Here is a 21,937-nt window from a genome sequence, read left to right as displayed (position 1 = left end):
CAGTTGCTTCGAAAGGGAACAGTACTATGGTTGTGTACTCCTGCCAAGCGTTTAGATCCAGTACAAGTACGCTCAGACAGTTCGAATCTGACGTCGTTTTCATCGGAGAAATGGGCCTGAAGCTCGTCCAACGATTCCAAGGGGCTTATCCACCATTGCCGACACTTGACGGCTTCAAGGAGGTTTTTGCGTGATTCCACGGAGCAGACAGCGAGAGCTATTTTGTCATACGGGAGCCACTATCGTATTTTCTCATATGCTCATGTTTATAAAATAAAATTTAAATTTTAATACCTACATTTAGAGTTAATTTTAGATTTTTTAATCATAGTTTATATTTCAGTATTTGCTTTAGATTACTTATTAAAAATGCATATATATATATAAGTTTTATTTATAAACTATTTTTTATTTTTAAATATATTGTTCTGTTTTTTTCTTTCGAAAAAGCCAAAACGATGTTGTCCCATGCAAAAAAAGCCAAGGATCCGACGAAGAAAATTGAAAACATTGGATACCGAGAAGCATCCACGTCGTTATGGCTCGATCTGTTGCAACGGCCGATCAACGCGTTGTCGTTTGTTCTACAGTGGCGAAAACAACGCCCCGATTTTGACTCATCTCGTCGGGTCGTGTGATGAACCGGACAACCCGTGGACGGTGGTAGACTGCGAGTGCGAGCCACTAGCCCATGCAATGCAGACATCTGTTGGCCAGGATGGAACGCAGGGAAGGGACGTGTGCAGTGCTCTTGTTTGTCGGTTGGCACTTGGGCACCTGTCAAGTGCCAACTTGCCATGGATCCGAACTCCGATTGTAGCCCGTGCCAGCGAAGATATAATTTCAAACCCTTAATCAAGACCATGCAATTAATCAGATCACTTTTACCCTCTCTATATTGTTAGGGTACACACGGTGGATGTAGTTTATTTATAAGATTTGGTATGGCTAATTCCTTTTACAATAATAAATAAACTAGAGGTCAAAAGGAAGTAGACGTGATATGACATTGGATTCGTACTATATGCATAACTTCTTCTGACAATATTCATGGATGTGTGCGTGGGATGACCAGTTTGACTTTTTTTATTACATATAAAAAATAATTCATGAATAAATTTTTATATACATCTATTAAAACTAAAAAAAACTATATAAAAAATTTAAAATCAATCAGATAAAAAAATTAACTTCCAGTTTATAAGTAGTACCATAAGCGAAAAAAGTCAAGTGTCTAATTGAAAAAAAAATAAAGAGGTGAACGGTGGACCAGCCCGGGTCCCCACAAGTCGGTGTCACACTTCACACAAAATCATCCCTCTCCATTTCATCGCTAACCCCACCTTGGATCGCGGCGCAACGTGCCTCCCTCCCCTCCCCTCCCCTCCCCCACCTCTATCCCTGCCAAAAATCCATTCGATTTCGATCCCCTCCCCTTCCCCTTCCCCTTCCCCTCCCCGCGCCCCGCCTCGCCTCGACGAATCCGATTCCGAGCACTCGGAACCGTGCGAGGGAAGGCTTCTCTCTCTCTTCGCGGCACGCCCGGATCGCGGACAGCTCCGCATTCCATGGCGTGAAATCGAGGGAGACTAGGCGAGGAGCGGCCCCGTGGAGTCTGGTTCGTCTCCTCCTCCTACTCCTACTCCTTCGCGTAATCAACGTCGTCTCCCCGGATCGACCGGATCGGTCGTCGTTTTCGCGGTGGGCGCGATCTATGTTTTTGCTCGTTGTTCGGGTTTCGGCTCCCGCCCTTGGATTTTTGTCTCTAGGATTGGACTTTTTTTTTTGAGTTTGCTGGGTGTTTGTCCGGTTGCCGCTAAAGTTGTTTCTCTAATTTTTTTCACGGCCTGTACTATTGTTTTTGATCCGTGGAATGAAATCGTAGGAACGGATTGGGTTGATGCGGGAGTGTTTAAATGCGATGACCATTTTTTTTCAGTACATTTTCGTGCGCCTTTTTCATATGTTGGCTGTTACGTTGATTTGACGTAGTGATCAAATCATGTCAATCTACGGCAAACATGTAGGAAATGAGTGAATTCGGCGAACTATTTTGCTTCCATTTCGAATTACCTTTCATATGGTGTAAGTATGGATGTGTTGTTTGAGCAGTATATGAGCACTGCAAATTTATGAATCAAGCCGTAAAAAAATGGTGCAGTTTGTTTCATGTTTTCGGTTATTTCGATTTAACCGAACAGGAGAAAAATTCCTCTCGAATTTTATTATTTTTCACAAGCAAATTCTACCATTATAGTTTGTTGATATCTTCAATTTGGTGCATTGCAGATTTGATATAATTCGAAGCCCACCCCAAAAGCAAAGATTAAAGCACCAATCCCACCTCGAAGCAACAAATAATTTGTAAAGCACACCTTTGAGGTTCTTTTTCCTCCACCACTTCAATCCGACTTTTGTCTCCTCGCGTAATTATTTAGTGTGACCAATTGCAAATTTGGGTGGTGCCAGCCTATACCTGTTCTGAAACCTGAGCGTCATTTTTATAGTCTACAAGTATTCTCTTTACTATAAGCTTATATCTTCTTGTTACCAAACCAATTGGCGTAGCTGTGCTTAACTTTGTTTGTATCAGTCTCTTGCATGTCGTTTTCACTTTTTTTTTTGTATAAAAGAACTTTCAACGTGTTTTGTTTTTGGTGATCTGCCGTTGATGTTTACTTTCATATTGTCGTATAGTGGAGAAAAATCTTAATTGATGGATCCCTCCAGTTTCTAATGTTGGAAGTTGCTCCATGTTGCATGTGGAATTAGTTCAAATCTGATTTGCTCTGAATTTTATTTATGCTGGAAATGTTTTCATGCTCTCTCAGACTCTCACACAAGAAGCTGAACTGCTGAATAAAGTATTTGCAAAAAGAAAAGAAAAGGAGGAACTAGTTAGTGATAGGGCCAAGGAGGTTAGCTCGCTCGTTGTTCTCTCATGATTCAGCCGAATGAAGTGTTTCAACAGATTGATTTACCTGAATTACACCTTTTGTTTCATCTTCTGACATGTTTTGCAACTTTAGGTTGAAAGCTGCAATAATTTGGAGGTACCAAAACAAGTTTGAGATGGGTGTAGTCAGTACGGTGCTTGGTTTCTCTGGGTTTGGCTTTGGATTTTCGGCTGGTATTGTCATCGGGTACTACCTCTTCATCTACTTCCAGCCAACTGATGTCAAGGTGCACATTTCTATTTCGTTGATTCTCTTCATATTGTCATATAATAGATTCTTGTGTTGTGAGAATGTGTGGTGCTGTTTTATTAATATTATCCAATCAAAATGGTTTGGAACAATCTTGCTCTTGCTGTTATGAAGAATAACTTGGGGCAGAGAACCATTGACAGAAACTTTTGTTCTTTCTAAATTCCTAATTAACAACTGCAGACTGCTACATATGCCCTTATGAGTTTCTATTGTTTTATTTGGGGTTTAAATGCTCTCTTTCATCATCTCCAAAGAAAGACTGTCTTTCATGTGGTGTATGGTGACCTATTTAAACTATATATATGCATGAACATTTGCATTGGTGCCATATGTACTGCAATATCACACATTTGAGACTTTCTTGGTGTAGTGTCCGTACTGGTGTACTGCATGGGGGTAATATCTTCCTCTGATTGTCTCTCAGGATGTCAAAGTTCGCCCACTTGTGGAATATGAGTCAACATCAATGGACGCCATTCTTCCTGAAATTCCTTTGTGGGTCAAGAATCCTGACTATGATAGAGTATGCTTACCCACTCCTTAAACTATCAATCACCCGCTGAAGAAAAATTCATGCACTCAAACAACATCATTCTCATATTCCTCCTATTCGTTGTTAGGTCGATTGGCTGAATAGATTTTTGGAGATGATGTGGCCCTATCTCAACAAGGTACTCTTATATTGTAGACTGCACCAAGTCACCAATAATGAAATGGATCTCTGATTGATAATAGAACTTTTATTGTGCATTCATCCTGTAGGCGATCTGCAGAACTGCACAGGATATTGCAAAGCCAATCATTGAAGAGAACAGACAGAAGTATAAACTAGAATCTATTGAGTTCGAATCACTTACTTTGGGTAGCTTACCACCCACCTTTCAAGGTTAGTTCTCCTTTTCTTTGTATGTTTACACACATGCATCTGTATTTTACATGTTTTTGAGTCCTTCCTTCATTTCTTGAACTAGACTATTCAAAACAAGCCATGTATCTGACTTTCAGTATGTTGTGCAAACAGTTGTGCTAATCTCAAGTTGTTTTATGTTCAAGTGTAGTCAAATCAGCCCCAAAATATTTTATAGTTTGCATCTCTGGAGATGTAGAATATGAACACATTCTACTACTTTGTTCCTGCTAAGTTAGTATGCTTTTTTTTAATGATTGGCTCTATGAATTAAACACTCATAGGTTTATACATCCTATTTGTTTGTTATTGTGAACTTGTCACATGTACATCACCAAACACTCATAAGTTTATACACCCTATTTGTTTGTTAGCGATGCTCTATTAGCTCTCTTCATACCATGGCATTGCACAGAATCAATGTGACCCTACTTGCCCCTCCAGGAATGAAGGTGTATGTCACAGAAGAGCAAGAGTTGATAATGGAACCATCTCTTAAGTGGGCTGCAAATCCCAATGTCACTGTTGTTGTAAAGGCTTATGGGTTGAAAGCAACTGTCCAGGTATTAATTTTTTTCTCATGATCTGAAATAGTAATCGGTATCGTTATGCTATAGAATTCAGCTAATTAAACTATTCACTTTCAATGTGAAATTATTTTAGATTGTAGATCTGCAAGTCTTTGCTTCACCTCGTATTACTCTGAAGCCATTGGTGCCTGTATTTCCTTGCTTTGCAAAAATTCTTGTTTCTCTCATGGAGAAGGTCTGATATCTGATCACTTGTATTTACTTGTAATTTTATCAATCTGCTGATTACTTCTTACTAGTTATGTTGGTTTGGCAGCCACATGTTGACTTTGGGCTGAAACTTCTTGGAGCAGATTTAATGGCTATTCCTGGTCTTTACAGATTTGTTCAGGTATTCCTGACTCCTAATTTGGGGTTTCTTATGTGAAAGTTTGTCTGTCTATGGTGTTGAAATTTTCATTAGTTTGCTAGAAATAGGTGAGGCGTGTTATTATTGAACTACTACAATTCTTTTAACATTCACAGCGAACTTGTAATGTGGTACTGCAGCTTGCTTCTGCTATTGGTCTACACGTATTTAGACTTAGATCCATACACATTCTTACGTACCCAAAGTAAGAATTTTCTGGTTTATGATAATTTCAGACGCTATAGCCTGGACTTGATATTATTCTGCGGTATCTTAGTTATTACAGTGGATGTGCCACATTGCGCAAAACTGGATTGCCTCACTCCATTCAGTACGAGTAGAATATTTTGACCACTCCCGTTTGTGCATTCGCAGGAGACCATCAAAAAGCAAGTTGCGAGCATGTATCTCTGGCCAAAGACACTGGAAGTTCCTATATTGGATCCCTCAAAGTACCATTATTATCACTTAGTCTACTCATTGTTTTTATACAACTTTGAGATGTCATGTTAATGGTTTCCACATATTTACAGAGCTTCTAAGAAGCCTGTTGGAATTCTACTTGTGAAAGTTTTGAGAGCTCAAAATCTTCGAAAGAAGGATCTGTTGGGTAAATCAGACCCGTATGTGAAACTTAAGATGTCAGATGACAAGCTTCCATCCAAGAAAACAACAGTAAAGCGCAGCAATCTTAATCCAGAGTGGAATGAGGATTTCAAATTTGTTGTGACAGATCCTGAAACTCAGGCACTGGAAATTAATGTATTTGATTGGGAGCAGGTATGGATTGCTTCCACTATTTTTTTCCCGGTTTTTATTTTACCAAAGAATACAAGGTTGTTTCTTTTGATGTATTCAGGTTGGCAAACATGAAAAAATGGGCATGAACGGGATTCTGTTGAAAGAACTTCCCCCAGATGAGACTAAAGTCATAACTCTTAACTTGCTCAAGACGATGGACCCTAATGATGTACAAAATGAGAAGTCCCGTGGACAACTCACCTTGGAGGTGACATATAAGCCTTTCAAGGAAGATGATATGGAGAAAGATGGCGTTGACAGTGCTGATGCGGTCGAGAAAGCTCCTGATGGTACTCCAGCTGGTGGTGGATTGCTTTTTGTTGTTGTTCATGAAGCTCAAGATCTTGAAGGAAAGCACCACACAAACCCATATGCAAAGATAATTTTCAAAGGTGAAGAGAAGAAAACAAAGGTATTTATCTTGTAAATATTATTCACTCCAGCATCTCAACGGAAATTGTTTGTCCATCCTCAACGAAATTCTACCTCTCTTAGGTAATCAAGAAAAACAGGGATCCACGGTGGGAGGACGAATTCGAGTTTGTATGTGAGGAACCTCCTGTAAACGATAAACTACATGTTGAAGTTCTAAGTAAAGCTCCAAAGAAAGGTTTGATACATGGCAAGGTATGTCTTTTGTGCTTGGAAATTCTGCCCCATGCCATGATTTTACTTTTTCGACTTGTGCATGATGAATATCAGAAGACTTGCTGATGGATATTTTAATTTATTCAGGAAACCTTGGGCTACATTGATATAAGCCTTGCAGATGTGATCAGCAACAAGCGTATCAATGAAAAGTACCACCTCATAGACTCCAAAAATGGTCAGATTCAAGTCGAGATGCAGTGGAGAACTTCATAGATATCGTGAGGAAATAGGTGAAATGCTTGAGCTTTGCGAGGTACAGGATATGATACATTTGAATGTTGTTGCTACAAACACAGATTGGCCAATACCTGTGGTTGAGTTCTGTAGATACTTCCTTCTTTGTGTCCAGACACCCGTTTGACCTTGTTGAGATGTTCCGTTAATTTTTCAAAGTTGTGTTGAGAAAAACGTGGTAGACATAGCCATATTACTGACATCGAAAATGGAGTTAGATGCGAGATGTAATGACCTGTTATCCTTCAATACAGATGAACACTAAATTCTGGCAGAGTTGAAACTTCATCGGCTTGCTCAAAAAGCCAAGTGACTGCACTTGCCAAAATTCTATTCCAGTACGCGTGATTGCGTGAATATGCAATTGGGCGTCTTAATTAATGCAAGTGACTGCAGTATGCGAAATACTGTGTCATCTGTTCTCATCTACTAAACAATATGATTCTTGAATTTGCCAGATTTCACATCCCGAATCCAAGAATGGACAATCGCCTCAGAGCTAGCCAAAAAGATGAAGAACAAGGCTTCAAGTTCGTTCACAGCAAGTAAATGAACTCGAGGCATTCCTGTGCCTGCCTAAACTATCTTAGTACCTTAAGACAGAAGGTGATAACACAGAGACGGTTTCTAAAGTTAAAAACTCTTCCACCTGCTATTCTACAAGAAGTCTAGAACTGTATACACTTTATACAGTGACCTACCAAGTACCAGCACAGCACGAGACGACGACGTCTCAGGTCAGTAGCCTCTTCGCATCAAGGATCCGGTCTGAACTCTTGAAGTTGTACACCGACTCAAACGCTTCCATGCAAACGCTGGCGAATCCCGTCATCGCCTGAAAAACGTTGGGGAAGCCCGTCTGAAGGTTGTTCAGGGTCATTGCTCTTGTGACCCCGATGCTCTTCTCATACTTGCTCTTCTCCTCGTCTGCCCGACATCTCAGAGCCTCCACCTTCGCCCTCTTGTCTGATACTGGCGACTTCCGAGACATATCCCCGAAGCCGCCTTCAGCACCAGAGTATGGCCCATACTTGGACTCTAGGGATCTTAGTTCCTCTGTCTTCTTCTCCAGTTCCTTGAATGCAGACTCGGACCTCTTTTTTTGCTTTTGCTCCTCAGCCTGTTGTACAACCACGGCATGTATCACTGTCAGGAGAGTTTTGATCCCTTCCGAGGCCACCTTGTCGGGGATTCGATCAATGGCTAGCTGCCATTCCTCGCACAAGCTGTAGATATCGGAGTTCTGATGACCTTTACTGTGTGGATCATGGTAGCTTTGGAACAAGGAGAGGCGAAGCCATCCGGTCAATGAGTAGACATAGTCTCTCTGGGACTTAACCAGACTGCAAAATGCTGAGTACCATCTGTCGACCTCGATCTCAAGCTGTAGAGCTGCTTGCCGGTGGACATTGGAAGTCGGGTTAGTGCTCAAGGAATTATTGAGATACTCAAGCTGCTGCACCATGTGAGTTTGTACTTGATGACACTCATACATGCCCCTCCACATGCTCATCAAGCTGGAATTCATGCATAAAAAAAACAAATACATGAGAATGGAAAAAAGACATAGCCATTGTGCTGAACAAAGGAAATGTATATCCAGAGAATAATTAATGCAACTGATAGTCTGATAGTATGTGGACTCTGAGAATACTTATTTACAGGGAAACCACTTCAGCTGAAGCAGGGGTGTCAGCTGGTATTTTCGTATGCTAGAATTTGAAGCATATTGCAGTAACATTACTAGGTGGGTATTGCTGGGTTATGTTTACAGCAGTTCACTTCAATTGGGTGGGGCTACAATGTATTCAACCAAACTTTGTGTAGCTTTTCCCATCTTATCACTGAAGAGAAGACTATGCAAGGAGGTATATTTGCAGCTAAATTGTTAAAATTGAAACAAAATATTCCAAAATTTAAATGCATGCTGCCGATTATGCAGTCATGTAAAAGAGGATATAATCAGTGACTCCCTCTGAAATGGAGATCTAAAGGGACACTGACTAGTAGCTCAATAACCTTTCTGTTCTTTTATGGACAACTAGTGTTCTCCCAGAAACAATGAGCTAGTCAGCAACACTACTTGAAGTCAGCCATATGACAAACAACAACAGGCATGTATAAGTAACTTCCGTCACCATTACACAAAGATGTCAGCTATAGATGGGCAATGATGACTAGGAGATCCTATGGACAGGCCAAGTCTGACCAAATCAATGTACAGGAGATTCAGTCAGAATAGTCAAAACGTGGAGATCCCACCAGCTACTACACTACTGCATTGCTCCCTCCAAACTCCACTACTTCAAAGCTGAATCATATCAGTGAAAGGTAACTCGTACAGTGGCAAAGGTACCTTTACATGAAGAGAAAGAAAAATGCAATGGGGACGTGAGCTAAGATGGTAGATGCAAAGAGTAAATAACCAGTGACACTACACTACTACAGTCGAGCATGGCAAAACCGTAGTATGGCCCATATGTGCCAGTCTACATCACACAACCATGCTCATATGCAAACAGGCAAAACGACAGCTGCAAGTGGAAGTAAAGAACATGTGAATAGTCCAAGACTAATAGAGAGGTGAATGAATCATTGTACTGACCCAGCAACCAGCTCAAGAAGCTGAGGAAATAGCTCGGATTCTCTCAGCCTCATTATCTCAGAAGTGGTGGTCTCGATGGACTGCGTGGCAACAAGCATTTTGGAATCCAGGCTCTCGACCTCCATCTTGTTCTTCTCCATCTTCAAGTAGTCCACACCCTTCACCTCCTGCTTCCTCAACAGCCCTATCTTCTTATCATGTTCCTGCTTAAACCCCTCGTAACTCTGCGCTAATTCGCAGTCAGAGAAAGTGCAAAGGAATCTCTGTTAAGTAATTAATTCTACCAAAATAAAAAGAAGAATTCTATCTTCAAAGTAATATAAGGTCGGCTTTCATGATTACCTACATTGAACAAACATAATTTAAAGAAAAAAAACTATATTTACCATGACAAAGAAATTAAGACAAATCCCAAGTTATTTGATCCAGGAGTACACTCAGTGAGATCAATAATTTGAAAAACATACTTGCACATGATTTTAGTTTTCTCCATTCAGCAAAGCCTTCCATGGTAGTAACAAAATTAGGATGCTCCTTGTACTTAGATGCACTCCAAAAGCATAGCGCATATCATACTTACAGAAGCTACTGAACCCTGACGCACAGGGAAAAAATATTGCTACATGGAACAATAAAGCTAGCAGTAATGCAGCATACATGTGCATTACGCATCACTAGTACTTGTGCCCACAAGCTGCTTTTGTTCAGACAAAACTAATTGCCACCCCATGGAATCATGTTAGTATCTCCCGTCACAGCATAATAATCAAACTGAAAAAAGGACGGCTCCTCAAAAGCCCAAACCACTCATCCACTGAGATCTACTCCAACTGTGCGGAACATTTCGACCATCATGTCCGTTCTTACTACTACTACTTCTTAATTAGTAGTGAGAAAGCAAAAGTTCAGACCGCTGTCAATAAAGTTAAAGATCAAAAGAAATTATTATTACCTTGACCTCAAGAAACAGCTTCTTCTCCCAGGCGTAGAGCTTCTCTACGGTGGATGAATGGCTAAGAATTCCACTACTTCCGCCATTGCCCATCCCTTCGTCTCCTCTTCCAAACCTCGAGAAACCACTGCTGCCTTTACTGTAGCCGGTTCCGCCCCATGACCATCCCATCGGCCGCAAGTTCTTGCTGTAATTCAGAACCTTCCCTGCAGCATTAGTCGATTCAGTTGCATGCAACAAATAATTTATCAGAAATAAGTGAAATGTGAGCAAGATGGAGATGAATCGAGCGAGTGATTTGGGGATTGTCTTGCCTGGGAAGCTGTGGTTGGTCTCAGGTGGCTCGCAGTTAGGGGCCTCGAGCAGCGCGGCGACGCGGGCGCCGGCGTCGGCCGCCTTGAGGAAGTACTCGTCGAGCTCGGTGGCAATCTCGGCCAGGTCCTTCTTCCCCGCGCCGCCGCGGGGCACGGCGACGACGGTGAGCTCGCTGGCCGTGGAGGTGGTGGTGGTGGCGGTGACGATGGAAGGGGGCGGGGCCGCAGCCGCCGCGACGGTGACGACGGGGGCCGCGTTGGGGGCGTCGATGGTTGTGGCGGCGTCGTCCCACTCGGCGTCGTCGGTGGGGGAGCGGGAGGAGGACGGGGCGAAGGGGTCCCAGAAGTCCCAGCTGGACGGCATTGGCGGCGGCGGCGGCGGGGGCAGGATCGGCGACGCGCTGATCGAGGAGGAGTTGGTCGTCCACGACGTGGTGGTCGGCGTCGGGCTGAGCGGCGGCGGCGGGGGGGGCGGCGGCGGAGGCGGGGACGGGGGCGGCGGAGGGGAGGGCGGATGCGGCGGCGGCGCGGAGCCGTGGTGCGGGTGCGGGTGGTCCGCCTCAGCGCTGGCGAACTGCAGCAGCGCGGCGCCCGTGGCCCGCAGCGCCCGCAGGTACAGCGCGTGCGCCGCCGCCATGTCCCTCCTCGCCTGCACCAGCTGCTTGGTGTACCGCCTCCTCGCCTTGCACCTCGACACCGCCTCCTGCCTCTCCAGCCTCGACTGGCACAACCCCATCACCCCGTCCCTCCCTCTTCCGCTTCCGCTTCGGATAGAGATGGAAGACGACGGCAGAGCGGCGTTCGATCCGACCCCTTTCGCACGCGTGTGCAGCGGGAGAAGGAAGAGAGAGAGCGAGGAGTGGAGTGGAGGAGTAAAAACAGAGCATGGCATGAGATCTCGGGCAGTGTGCATGGGTCTTCTTCCCCACCACGATTCCCCAAACTGCCCTCGCACCGTGCCGCCGCGAAGGCGACGCGTGCGAGGGCAGCGTGGGGCTTGCACACCACCAACGGTCGTGCTGCTGCGGCCGTGCCGGTGCCGGTGCCGGTGCCGCGGCCGCGTCGGTCGCGCTGCGTGGGATTTGGGATTTCGGTCGGGCGGCCGGTTTCGGCACGCCTTTGGAGCGGGTTGCGCGGGTTTTTGCGGCTTTTTTGGGGCAGTGAGGTCAGGTCCTCTCGCGGCCCCGTTGGCTCGTTGCTGTTTTTGAGCATTCGTTCTTCTCTCTCTCTCTCTTTTTTTCTCTTCGGAAAAGCGCTTCGAAAGGAACGTTGCGCTGCGCCGAGGCCTCGCTTCGCTTCACGCCCGGATCGTCTGTTCTGCAGCTCATCAAACGTAGGCTATTTTTTTAAAAAAAATAGTAATGCTGCTTTAATAATTACGAGTATAATCCATTTTAAAGTTTTTAAGCTAATATTTAATTCCAACCCACTGCTCCATTTCCCATAACAATTATGAAGGATTAAGAATAGTTTTTAAATAAAACTTATCATTTTAAAACAAACATTACAGAAAAATACTGTAAAAACACAAAATCAGCTTTAAAACTAAGTTTCTAAAATTTAAATTTTAGCAACAATAACCATAGAGCAAACGATACTCCTATTCCCAGCAGTTGAGAAACATCACAATTATTCAATGCTCTCCCCGTGATTACAATCGCCGGCAGTTACTCGCGGTGGGTGGGCTCGAATTCGAGAATTTGTCGCCGGCGCATGCATGCGATTGCACGGCCCGGCTTTTTATTTGAACTGCCTTTTTTCCTCCAATGGAGGCTGACGCAGTCACGCACGCAGACGCTGCTGCTTTGTTTGCCCCCCCCCCCCCCCCTTTTTTGGGTGAACGCTGAGCTCTCGAAAGAATGCACTTAATTAACTTTTTGTCATTCTTAAAAATATCATAAACATATTTGTCATTAGACCCACATGTTATAGACACATGAGGGCCCACGTGTTCATAGACAGCGGGTGACAAATATATTATGTGTTATTTTTAAAAGTGACAAAAAGTTAAATGCCACCCGTGCTCAACCCTTGATTGCAGTAGTTTGTTCGTTTTGCTTTACTATAGCATTTGCAGCACTTGCTTTGGTTGATTTGAGGGGAAAAAAAAAGAAAAGAAAAGAAAACAAAGAAGAGTACATGGCCGGGACGATCTGATCGTGCAAGGGTCATGTCCCGTACGAGCTTGGATCGCTGGAACATCATTGTTAGGACGGTACGTCATCCTGCACGAATCATGGCGCCCGACTTTAGATAGAGTGAGTGTAAAGGCTGTCAGTTTGTCCATAAGAAATCTGAAAAAGGGAAAAAAAATCTCTAAGACTCGATGCATTATTGGGAGCTGTTATAGCCTTTTGGCCCATATCCACAGCAGCCAGGGTTTATTGGGCTTGATTCTGAATGGGCCTATGTATTTCGGCCCCGACTCAAGTGGGCCCATCAATGGGCTAGCCCAATTGGCAAGGACAGCCCATCACGTTGTCTACTCTCTCAAGTCTTCGACGGTTCAACTCCTCGGAGACCACGCCCTTCTCGCGTTGTCTCCAGTCTCCTCCGCCCGAGTCGCCGGCGGCGGCGTCTGCCGCGCGGCTGGCCATGTGGCTCCGGCGGTGGACGCGGAGTACCTGAGCCAGGTCGGCGACCTCCCCGCCCTCATCTTCCCCAAGGGCTTCGCCCTCTCGCGTCCGTAAACGATCCTCAGTCCTCACCCCTCTGGCCCTCTCGTGTCTTCTCTGATTTGGTCCATTTACTCGTGCGGGGTTTGATGGTGATCGATGGATCGATAGGGTGTTGGAACGAACTGGACGAGGAGTTCGTCAGTGCTTGGGTGTCTGTAGCAAGGAGTAGCTAGTGGGTTAATTCGTCAGTGATTAATCTGTGTGTTTTCTTAGCCTACATGGCAGCCATATTTGTCCTTGCAGAATCACACAACAGTGCAGTTTTATTCCAGCAAGGTTGATTAATGGTTCAATTCATTCAGCATTAACATTCTGAACATTCACGATTTCAGTGAGAGTGCCAGCTTGGGTGTGGTCATACTCATATCTCAACTGAAACCTCTGCTCCCCCAATTACCAGAAAAAAAATGGGATACAGCATTCATACTGTTAGGAAACATGTCGCTTACCACATAGAGATGGTATGCAACTATACCATTTTTGAATTCCCAAGAGCTCTGTATCTCCTCATCCTGCTAACTCTCCTAGTGTGGTTCCTAGGATATTCCAGTAGGAATTCCATCTCAACAGGTTCTAGGGGAGCAACCTTGTTCTTTCCGGCCCGGACAGATTGCATTTCCTACATTCCTCCAGGACATACTTCTGAACTCTTGGAGGTGGTGCATTACCAAAGGTAGCAAGGGGGCCACACAGATTTGCAAGCAATTGAACTGCCTTCTTGGTTCGGAGTGCCACCAGTCCACCACATCCTACTAGGAGGAGAGGCTTCAAATATTGTCTACGGAGAAATGGTGAAAATAGGTGAACTGTTCTCCATTGGGAAGTTATGAATGTAACCCATTCCCTAGCAGTACAAAAGTATTTTGATCTTTAGTTGTATGATTGTTGTCTTCTCAGTCATTTGTTATGTATCCCCCATGAAGTTACTATGTCTATTTTACTTGTTAGATAGTTCTTTTGCCCTTCTCTTTTTCACGTGGAGACTGTCTTCTGTACTTTCAGATGGCACGATGCTGGCACATATGATGCAAAACAAAAAACTGGGGGCGCAAATGGTTCAATTAGGCATGAGGAAGAGTACACTCATGGTTCCAATGCTGGACTAAGATTGCCATTGATCTCCTTGGTTTGTACTTTGTTAAATCAATGTGCCTGCAGCTATATAAATTTTAATACTTGTCTGCCCTTGTGAAATGCTGTAGGCAATGCTCACATGATGCTGACCATTTTAAGCGAATTAATTGAAGTGTTACTGATCTTGTTCCTTATTGCAAGTTAAGCTCTATTTTTATCACAGGACATCTGACTCCTACAGTAGGCCAGTAGCTATAGAACATAGTAACAGTGGTCTCTTCCGCCTTCACTTGTTATTACACCACTTTATTGCATGAGTTTTACTCCCATCCTTCCTTTTGTATCTCGAGGTACCGGTACCTCGCATTATCAAATCGTTTCTGATTGTTGAATCCAACAGTGCACATCCTACTTAGCTAGATCCAATAGTGAGAAACGATTTGGTACCTCGAGATACCTCGAGATACAAAAGGAAGGATGAGAGTAAAACTCTTATTGCATAGTTCGTTCTTCTGTTCAGAACACTATTGGTTGCCAAGCCTTTTACTTATCATCTTCACTGTTTCTTTAAGAAATTGAGTTACGGTTATCACTTATCTGGTTATCACTTATCTGCGGTGGCCTTTTACTTATCATCTTCACTGTTTCTTTAAGAAATTGAGTTACAGTTATCACTTATCCGAATATTACGTGTGCTGATAGAGCCTATTACAAAGGTACCCTGGGATTCTCCATTGTGTTTCTTGTGTCTATATAGCCAAAGGAGTAATAAAATTTCTGAGATTGATTAGATATGAATTTTTGCATGTTAGTACCTTATTGAATTTTATGATTCATTTGTCCTTATAGGGTGTAGAAAGTTAAACATTGATCTAGAAAATTGCGATAGTACATAATTACATCCAATACAAATATAGCATCGGACAATTTTGGTGAAATATATACAAAGCTTGAATCTTGACAAGCACGGGTGGCTTAAAAAACTAGCAGAGGGAATAATTTGCGATTACATCATTGCTTTTGCATGGTTCTGAATGGTAGAAACGGAATATATTTTCATGAACTAACTGGGAATTTTACCGCTCAGCTTGCTGGAATGGTTTACTGGCTGGAGGTCCAACCATTGGATTTGTTCCTGGAAGGTGGGTAAATGAAATTGCATTTCCTTGTATATGGATGCATTATAACTGAAGTTACTACCTTGTACACTATGCAACTGATTTGTACTGTAATCAGGACTCAGCTGCTTGTCCCTGAGAAGGACGACTTCCTGATGCAAACAAAGTTTATTACTAAACACTTCTCTGAATATGGATACATTCTTGTTGAGAACTTGGAATCTTTACCTAGTTTTTATATTTTGATTGGTGAAGTAATCCACAAGAAGCATATGCCCTCTAGTTGAAGTATTGTTGTACCTGTACTGTTCATGTTCCTTAATGATCAGCATGTTACAGTAGTGGTTGGTTTACACGAACCATCAAAATCCAACATACACATTTGTTCAGGGCCTGTTCTTCTGAGAGCAGAATATTTATTCTTCAGGTTGTGTTTTGATCATGATTGACTGCGTGAGGTGATTGGCCAGTCTATTGGCCTTTCTGCATGTCATATTGAAGGCTACCAATTCTCAAATTTACGGTTTACCTTTGCAGTAGGCTTTGTGGAAATCTTGAGCATCTACTCTATTCTATTATTTTATCTGCTTGGTCATATTTTTGACTGAGGTATACATTTTGATTACTCTTTCTTGTTTTTCTGGTTAGGTGCACCACAAGAGACATCTTTTATCAAATGTGATTGACTGACAAGGTATTATAACTCTATCTGGTGACCATTTTATTCTCCATTTGAAATGTAAGCACATGATAATCATTTGTATCATCACACGGCCAGGATTATTTTTTTCTTTCAGGGAAGGGCATATCCTGAAAGATCTGGATTTAACGGTGCATGGACCAAGGAACCACTTCACAACTCATACTTTCTGTAAGTTCAACTTTAAGCCTGACCGTCTAGTATTTGCATTGGGAAATACTCGTTCCGAAAATAAGATTATTTTTGCTTATTCTTGTTTGTCCAATAATAAGTTTATCTTTGATGCAATCATTGCATTTAAGTTTATGAAAAAAAACCAAAAATATCTTGAATAGATGAAGTAGGAGACAATTGTATTGAGATGAGTATTCTGGTATCTAGGACTATTTATCCGAGTATGAATACGTCATCATCCACGTATTAGCGCAACTGGGCCTACACCAAGCAGCGATCGTTGCCTGGCAGCAAAAAAAGGAAGGACATTACCGTATATCTCTGTTTGTCCGGTTGAAGGTACAGAGACACAATCAAACTCTGATCGATATTGATTTATAATTTACTATACAACAAAGATCAAGGAGTCACCGTATATTAACCGGAGGAATAAATAAATTCTATACCTATAGATCATGACAGATTCAAATTGATGGAAATAACTAAACAAGTAATGCTTGAACTTTGCAGCGATACGAGAATATAATAAACAAATCGGCCTGACAATTAATTATTATGTTCATATCTTTTTCTATATAGCTAGAAATTACCACATTAATTGAAGAAAAAAAATAAATATTTGGACCATCGGATCAGATTATGTTTAAATTTTAATGGCTGATATTTTGGCCGGGTGTTCATTTGTTGTCCGATTGAAGACATAGAGCCTTAATCAAACTCTTATTACCGATTTGTCTGGGTGTTTCTTTGTTGTCCGATTGAAGACCTGCTTTGTCTAGATTTTAAGAAAAATCCGAACAGTACTTCCATACAATCTGACGTATAATAAATTACTATTTTCAATTGGTATTGTTGTATGTTTTTGACTCAACCAAAGTAAGGCAACGGATAAAAGAAGTACCAGCCATACAGGCCAGCAAACGAAAAATAAATATCACGTCATTTGATTGATTGATCAATCAATCATTTGATGATTTTTTAGCAAAAGTCATCCGATTAAATATTAGTAAAAGTTCCAAGCATTATTATTATGTAATGAATGTATTGTGATGGGTCACTATTGATTGTATACATATACTAGAAATATGTCGATGAGTTGCACCAGGTCAAGTTTATTTTAATTATGTAAATTAATAATATTCAAAAAAATAAATTGCATATTAAATCAACAATAGTAAATTATGGTCAATATATAATTGATTTGAGACGTGTAAGTTACATCCGAAAGCTAATAATAAATTATGCTCAACATCATAAGGTAACTAAATAAGATAGGTGGTCTTTCGATAATGAAAAAAAAGATAGAGAGACACTTGCAAGTTATCCGAGTTCTACTTTATTTGATTATTTAATTTTTGTTGTTAATTATATCTCTACTTGGACTTTATGAACAAAAACACGTGCATTGCATCGGTCAAGTTAATTTAATTATACAAATTAAAATAAATTATAAAATAAGTGTTAAAAATAAATTACGCATCGATTTAGAATAGTAAATTGCAGTCAACATACAATTAGTTTGAGAAGTATTCGTTGCACCAAGAAGCTTATATTTGAGAATATTAAATTATATTTAACATTATAAAAGTTAAATAAGATGAGTCGTATTTTGACTATAACGAAAGATGGAGGCACGCTAAACCCTATTAGCAATTTTCAACCAAGTTCTCTAAGTTCTACACCCTTTGATTTTTTATTGAATAAAAAATATTATTTTTTATTTTTTACCAGTAAAAAAATGCTGGACACATCCTACTCAGAGTTTTTAAAAATAACTAGGGAAAGAAACAAAAATCATATATCTTGATTGTAAAGTTTAGATCTGCTATAAGAAGAAAAAATCTATAATGTTAGATCATAATACATCTAGATCATAAGTTCTAAACCATTAGATCATAATATATCTAGATCGAAATGTCGCTATAAAAAAGAAAAATCGACACCGTTAGATTATAATACATCTAGATCGTAAGGTTTATACCGTTAGATCATAACAATCACCGCTGCTATTGTGTATCAGGCAGAATCAAACAAGGTGATGACCACAAGTAAGCATAAAGAGTGCAATAGCCATGGAACAAACTTGAGGATATGATAGTAGAAAGCAAGCTTGATGATATTAATGTCTAAAGTGGAGAGCAAACTCAAGAAGATGACAACAAGATAGCAACCATTACAGTGGATAGATAAGAGAGCATCAACCAACAATAGTGTTGAGTGAGTTCAAGTGGTGGTAGTTCATAAGCTCTGACATAGTTATGGTTCCAAATTTACGCCACATTATGTCAATATTAATATATGCTTAAATATCAAAACAAATAGATAAATATTAAATAGAGTTATACTGAAATAGACAACAATTAAGATAAGTAACAAACATATGTTTTGGAATTTTAAAAACAAAAAAATAGAAGTAAAACGATAGGATCTAGAATAGAAGTAATAAAGCGAATAAAAAGGGGCAATATAAATATTGCTAATATATCATGACCATCTTATTAATAATTCTAATGAGTTATCTTGGAATTTGGAATCGAATAAAAAATCTATATTATGCTTAAGGAAAGTAGATATAGATAGGGACTTATACTCTTAAAAAAATTACACTAGCTTCTTAAATTAAAAAAAGGTTTTTTTTGTTACGTAGAGAAATCCAAGATAAACATTGTCCATAAGATGACTTAAAATCTAGCCGCGCATCTGCGCGGGTCAACCTACTAGTTTTTTTTGCTTTAGTTATTATAGATGGACGAGTGATAAATAAAATTGCTATTTTGAAACCGATGGAGTAGTGATGACTGATAACAAAATTGCAGGCTCTTTCTAAACTGTATTCTCTCTACAAAATCAGACACGGTCCTACCGATGCAGAACCGGATCCTCTGCAGTCAACTGCAGAGAGCATTGTCGCTGACGTGTGGGTCTGGCGCCTCCTGGGCCCACATGTTAGTGGCGGTTGCAGAGGGAAGTTGACTACAGGGGATTGGGTGAAAATTTTGGGTTGCAGTTATAACTTCAGTTATCAGCAATAGGGAAGATATCAATTCAGAAACTGAGTGGACAGGCAGCATAAACAAACGACACTCTGTTATTCAACTGTTAACAAACTGAATTAGAACAAGATATGCAAATCCAATCGTGTTCTGTTACAAGAAAGCCTTCTGGCAAAGTGTCAAAAGCTGAAGAATGTGAATGATTGATCAGCTGTTATTAGGGTGTGTTAAAAATCAAATCAAGAATCATCAGCAGACTAAACCCAATCAGGATCCTAATTTAACTTAGCGGCGACATGGAATCTTCCAGGAGAACAAGCACATCTCCTTCGCGGCGTCGCCATGGTCCTCATCAAGCCTTGGCTGTTGTGAGTAACAAAGAAAAGGAAAAATCAAGAACGAAATCAGAAAGTGTTCAGTGTCTGTGTGATGTCTTGGAAGATCCTGAGCCTCTTCCCGATCTTCTCCTTCATCGCCGGGCTCGTGTCGCAGCAGCTCGCCGGCGCCAGCGCCGGTTTGCAGTTGCCGTTCAATTCTGCGGTGGCGGCGGAGTCATCGAGGACCGGGGCCAGGACGGCCGCAACAAGGGCCTCGTCGAACGCGCTGTGGTCGGGCAGCTCCGGCCATCTTTCCTCGGCGGTGAGTGACTTTCTCCTGCCGTTGTTCTCGTCGTTGCTCGGTTCTTTCCCCCCTGGCCCGGCTGATGCTGTGGCCTTGTCCATGGCGTTGCCGGACCGTGTCCTCTTCAGGTTGCCCATTGGATCGTGCACCTGCGGCTGCGGCGTCGGCGGCTTCTGTTGCGGCTGCTGCACGTTCTGTGGCTTGGTCGCCAGCGGCGGCATGCGCAGCGAGTAGAACGGCTGCGCGTCCACCCTGAGGATGTTGGGCTGCAGCGCGTGCGCGGCCGCGGCCGCCACCTTCTTGTTTGCGCCGGCGCCGGCGTTCTCGTCGGCGAACTGGTCGCGCGGCATCGGGGCCGGGGGCAGCATGTGGTCGATGCACGGCTGCGGCTGCCAGATACTGGAGGAGGAGCCGAGCATCAGCGCGTCGAAGAGCCAGCTCTTGTCGAGCAGGTCGGCGCGCGGGCGGCCGACGAGCTTGGCCTCGAGGTCCCGGAGCATCTCCTGCGCGCGCTCGTAGGCCTTGAGGTGCGAGTCGGCGCCGCGGAGGCCGTCGACCCCCGCCGGCCGCACCTGCTTGAGCACGTCCTTGGCCTCCAGCACGCGGCCCTGCTTCATGAGGCAGATGCCCAGGTTGCACATCTTGTTGTTGTCCGGCCCGATGAGCAGCGCCCGCCGGTACGCCCCCTCCGCCTCCGTGTAGTTATCCTTCTGCATCAGCGCCCACCCCAGATTGCCCTGCACATCAATGGCAACAACAAGATCGATCAGCTCGACCGCCAATTTGAATTCTTCGCAGATCAATCCATCCATGAGATGAGAAATGTGTGTGGGATCTTACAAGAAGTCTGGTTGCCTCTTGCTCCAGGGTGACCTGGAACTTGCGCCCCTGCGACCGCGCCGTCTTGGTGCGCTTGCCGTTGAAGGCGAGGCCCTGGTGGATGAGCTGCAGCTTGTGCTTGAGCAACGAGATCTGGTCGTCCAGCCGCCCGCATCTCTGCTCAGATTCATCGACACGTATCAGCTGCTGCGCGTATTGCCGGAGAAGAGAAGAGGGAAGAGGGGGGTTTGACTTGACGAACCTTGTAGAGGTCGAGGAGGATGTTGTCGAGCGACTCCTGCGCCTGGTCGGAGCAGCGGCTGCGCAGCGACTTGATTGCCTCGATGGCCTCCTCCGCGCGGTTCTGCTGCTTCATCACGATGGCCATGTCCTTGAGCGCGCTGTCCACGCGGTCGCCGGCGTTGATCGCCGCCCAGAACAGCGCGATGGCCTTCTCCGGATCCTTGTCCACCAGCTGCAGAAAACGCCAAATCCGTCAGCCCCACCATCAAATCCATCCAACGCAAGCAGATTCAAAACTCGCTCAGCACGTACCTGGACGCGCTTGGCACGCACGTACGGCGTGTCGCCGACGGGGACCTTGTGGGCGACGTGGAAGGAGTCGGAGTTGGCCCGGAGCATGGCCGCCGCTGGCGCCGCCGCCGCCGCCGGCTTGATGGGTGAGCAGGGGGCCGACTTGGTCGGCCGGAGCCCCACCGCCGCGGCGGCGTGCCACGTCTCCTGCTGCTGCTGCTGCATCATCGTCGTCGACCCGAGAACAGAGGAGGCAGCGGCGGCGGCGGCGGCGGCGGAGCTAGAGGAGGAGGCGGCGGAGCGGTTTGTACACTACGACATTGGATTCCCTTCCACAGGAGATATATGAATCCAACAGCTCGCTGCCCGACCGTTGCCCAAGTAGCCGTTTGCAAAAACTAGCCGTTGGAAGCTTCCCGGGCCGGTTTGACGGGCCGGACAGTGTCGGCCCATAAAGTGAGAAGTCGAGGCCCATTTACTTTTTATAATAGGATTTTGGCCCATTTACTGCAGCCTTCTTAGCCCATCCCAACCTGTTCTCTCGTGGCTGCGGTGCTCGCCGCCGCGGCGGCGGCGGCGGCGGTGGCGGCAGTCGCCGGGCCGGCGCGGGGATG

General features: G+C 43.6%; 3 protein-coding genes and 1 long non-coding RNA gene across 11 annotated transcripts; 2 read left to right on the top strand and 2 right to left on the bottom strand.

The window, feature by feature from the left end:
- The first annotated feature begins 1,438 nt into the window (after window positions 1-1,438).
- On the top strand, window positions 1,439-7,015 carry LOC102703612 (synaptotagmin-1-like). Of its 4 annotated transcripts, XM_006660840.3 has the most exons (15): window positions 1,439-1,618; window positions 2,290-2,382; window positions 2,832-2,918; window positions 3,030-3,183; window positions 3,634-3,732; window positions 3,830-3,880; window positions 3,972-4,095; window positions 4,561-4,679; window positions 4,780-4,881; window positions 4,963-5,037; window positions 5,431-5,507; window positions 5,589-5,835; window positions 5,915-6,268; window positions 6,352-6,483; window positions 6,592-7,015. In XM_006660840.3, exons 4-15 carry the CDS (start codon window positions 3,073-3,075, stop codon window positions 6,718-6,720), a joined length of 1,620 nt encoding a protein of 539 aa, XP_006660903.1. In that variant the 5' UTR covers window positions 1,439-1,618; window positions 2,290-2,382; window positions 2,832-2,918; window positions 3,030-3,072; the 3' UTR covers window positions 6,721-7,015. The 4 variants fall into 4 exon arrangements, with proteins under 4 accessions (XP_006660903.1, XP_006660904.1, XP_006660905.1 ...); XM_006660841.3 differs by lacking the exon at window positions 2,290-2,382; XM_006660842.3 differs by lacking the exon at window positions 2,832-2,918.
- Window positions 7,016-7,025: 10 nt separating this feature from the next.
- Window positions 7,026-11,464, bottom strand: LOC102703332 (protein ALTERED PHOSPHATE STARVATION RESPONSE 1). Its single transcript, XM_040527403.1, has 4 exons — window positions 10,613-11,464; window positions 10,299-10,504; window positions 9,347-9,570; window positions 7,026-8,258 (listed from the first exon to the last, which is right to left on the bottom strand). The coding sequence occupies exons 1-4, from the start codon at window positions 11,346-11,348 to the stop codon at window positions 7,475-7,477; spliced, it is 1,950 nt and encodes a 649-aa protein (XP_040383337.1). The 5' UTR covers window positions 11,349-11,464; the 3' UTR covers window positions 7,026-7,474.
- A 1,680-nt stretch (window positions 11,465-13,144) lies between these two features.
- On the top strand, window positions 13,145-18,727 carry LOC102702968. 5 transcript variants are annotated; one of them, XR_001551098.1, is made up of 9 exons: window positions 13,145-13,245; window positions 13,623-13,751; window positions 13,831-14,091; window positions 14,293-14,416; window positions 15,452-15,506; window positions 16,131-16,176; window positions 16,280-16,353; window positions 16,564-16,695; window positions 18,377-18,727. It is a non-coding gene; the product is annotated as an uncharacterized LOC102702968 (long non-coding RNA). The 5 variants fall into 5 exon arrangements; XR_001551097.1 differs by having other exon boundaries at window positions 13,145-13,294; XR_005812412.1 differs by lacking the exon at window positions 13,145-13,245 and having other exon boundaries at window positions 13,339-13,751; window positions 18,377-18,726.
- A 693-nt stretch (window positions 18,728-19,420) lies between these two features.
- On the bottom strand, window positions 19,421-21,823 carry LOC102702686 (protein POLLENLESS 3-LIKE 2). The gene is made up of 4 exons (XM_006660838.3): window positions 21,345-21,823; window positions 21,052-21,264; window positions 20,811-20,966; window positions 19,421-20,707 (listed from the first exon to the last, which is right to left on the bottom strand). Exons 1-4 carry the CDS (start codon window positions 21,549-21,551, stop codon window positions 19,754-19,756), a joined length of 1,530 nt encoding a protein of 509 aa, XP_006660901.2. The 5' UTR covers window positions 21,552-21,823; the 3' UTR covers window positions 19,421-19,753.
- Window positions 21,824-21,937: the final 114 nt, after the last annotated feature.

This window comes from Oryza brachyantha, chromosome 9, assembly GCF_000231095.2.
Source record: "Oryza brachyantha chromosome 9, ObraRS2, whole genome shotgun sequence".
NCBI lineage: Eukaryota > Viridiplantae > Streptophyta > Magnoliopsida > Poales > Poaceae > Oryza > Oryza brachyantha.
The sequence above is the reverse complement of the archived record's forward strand: the minus strand, read 5'-3'. Positions and strand labels throughout refer to the sequence as shown.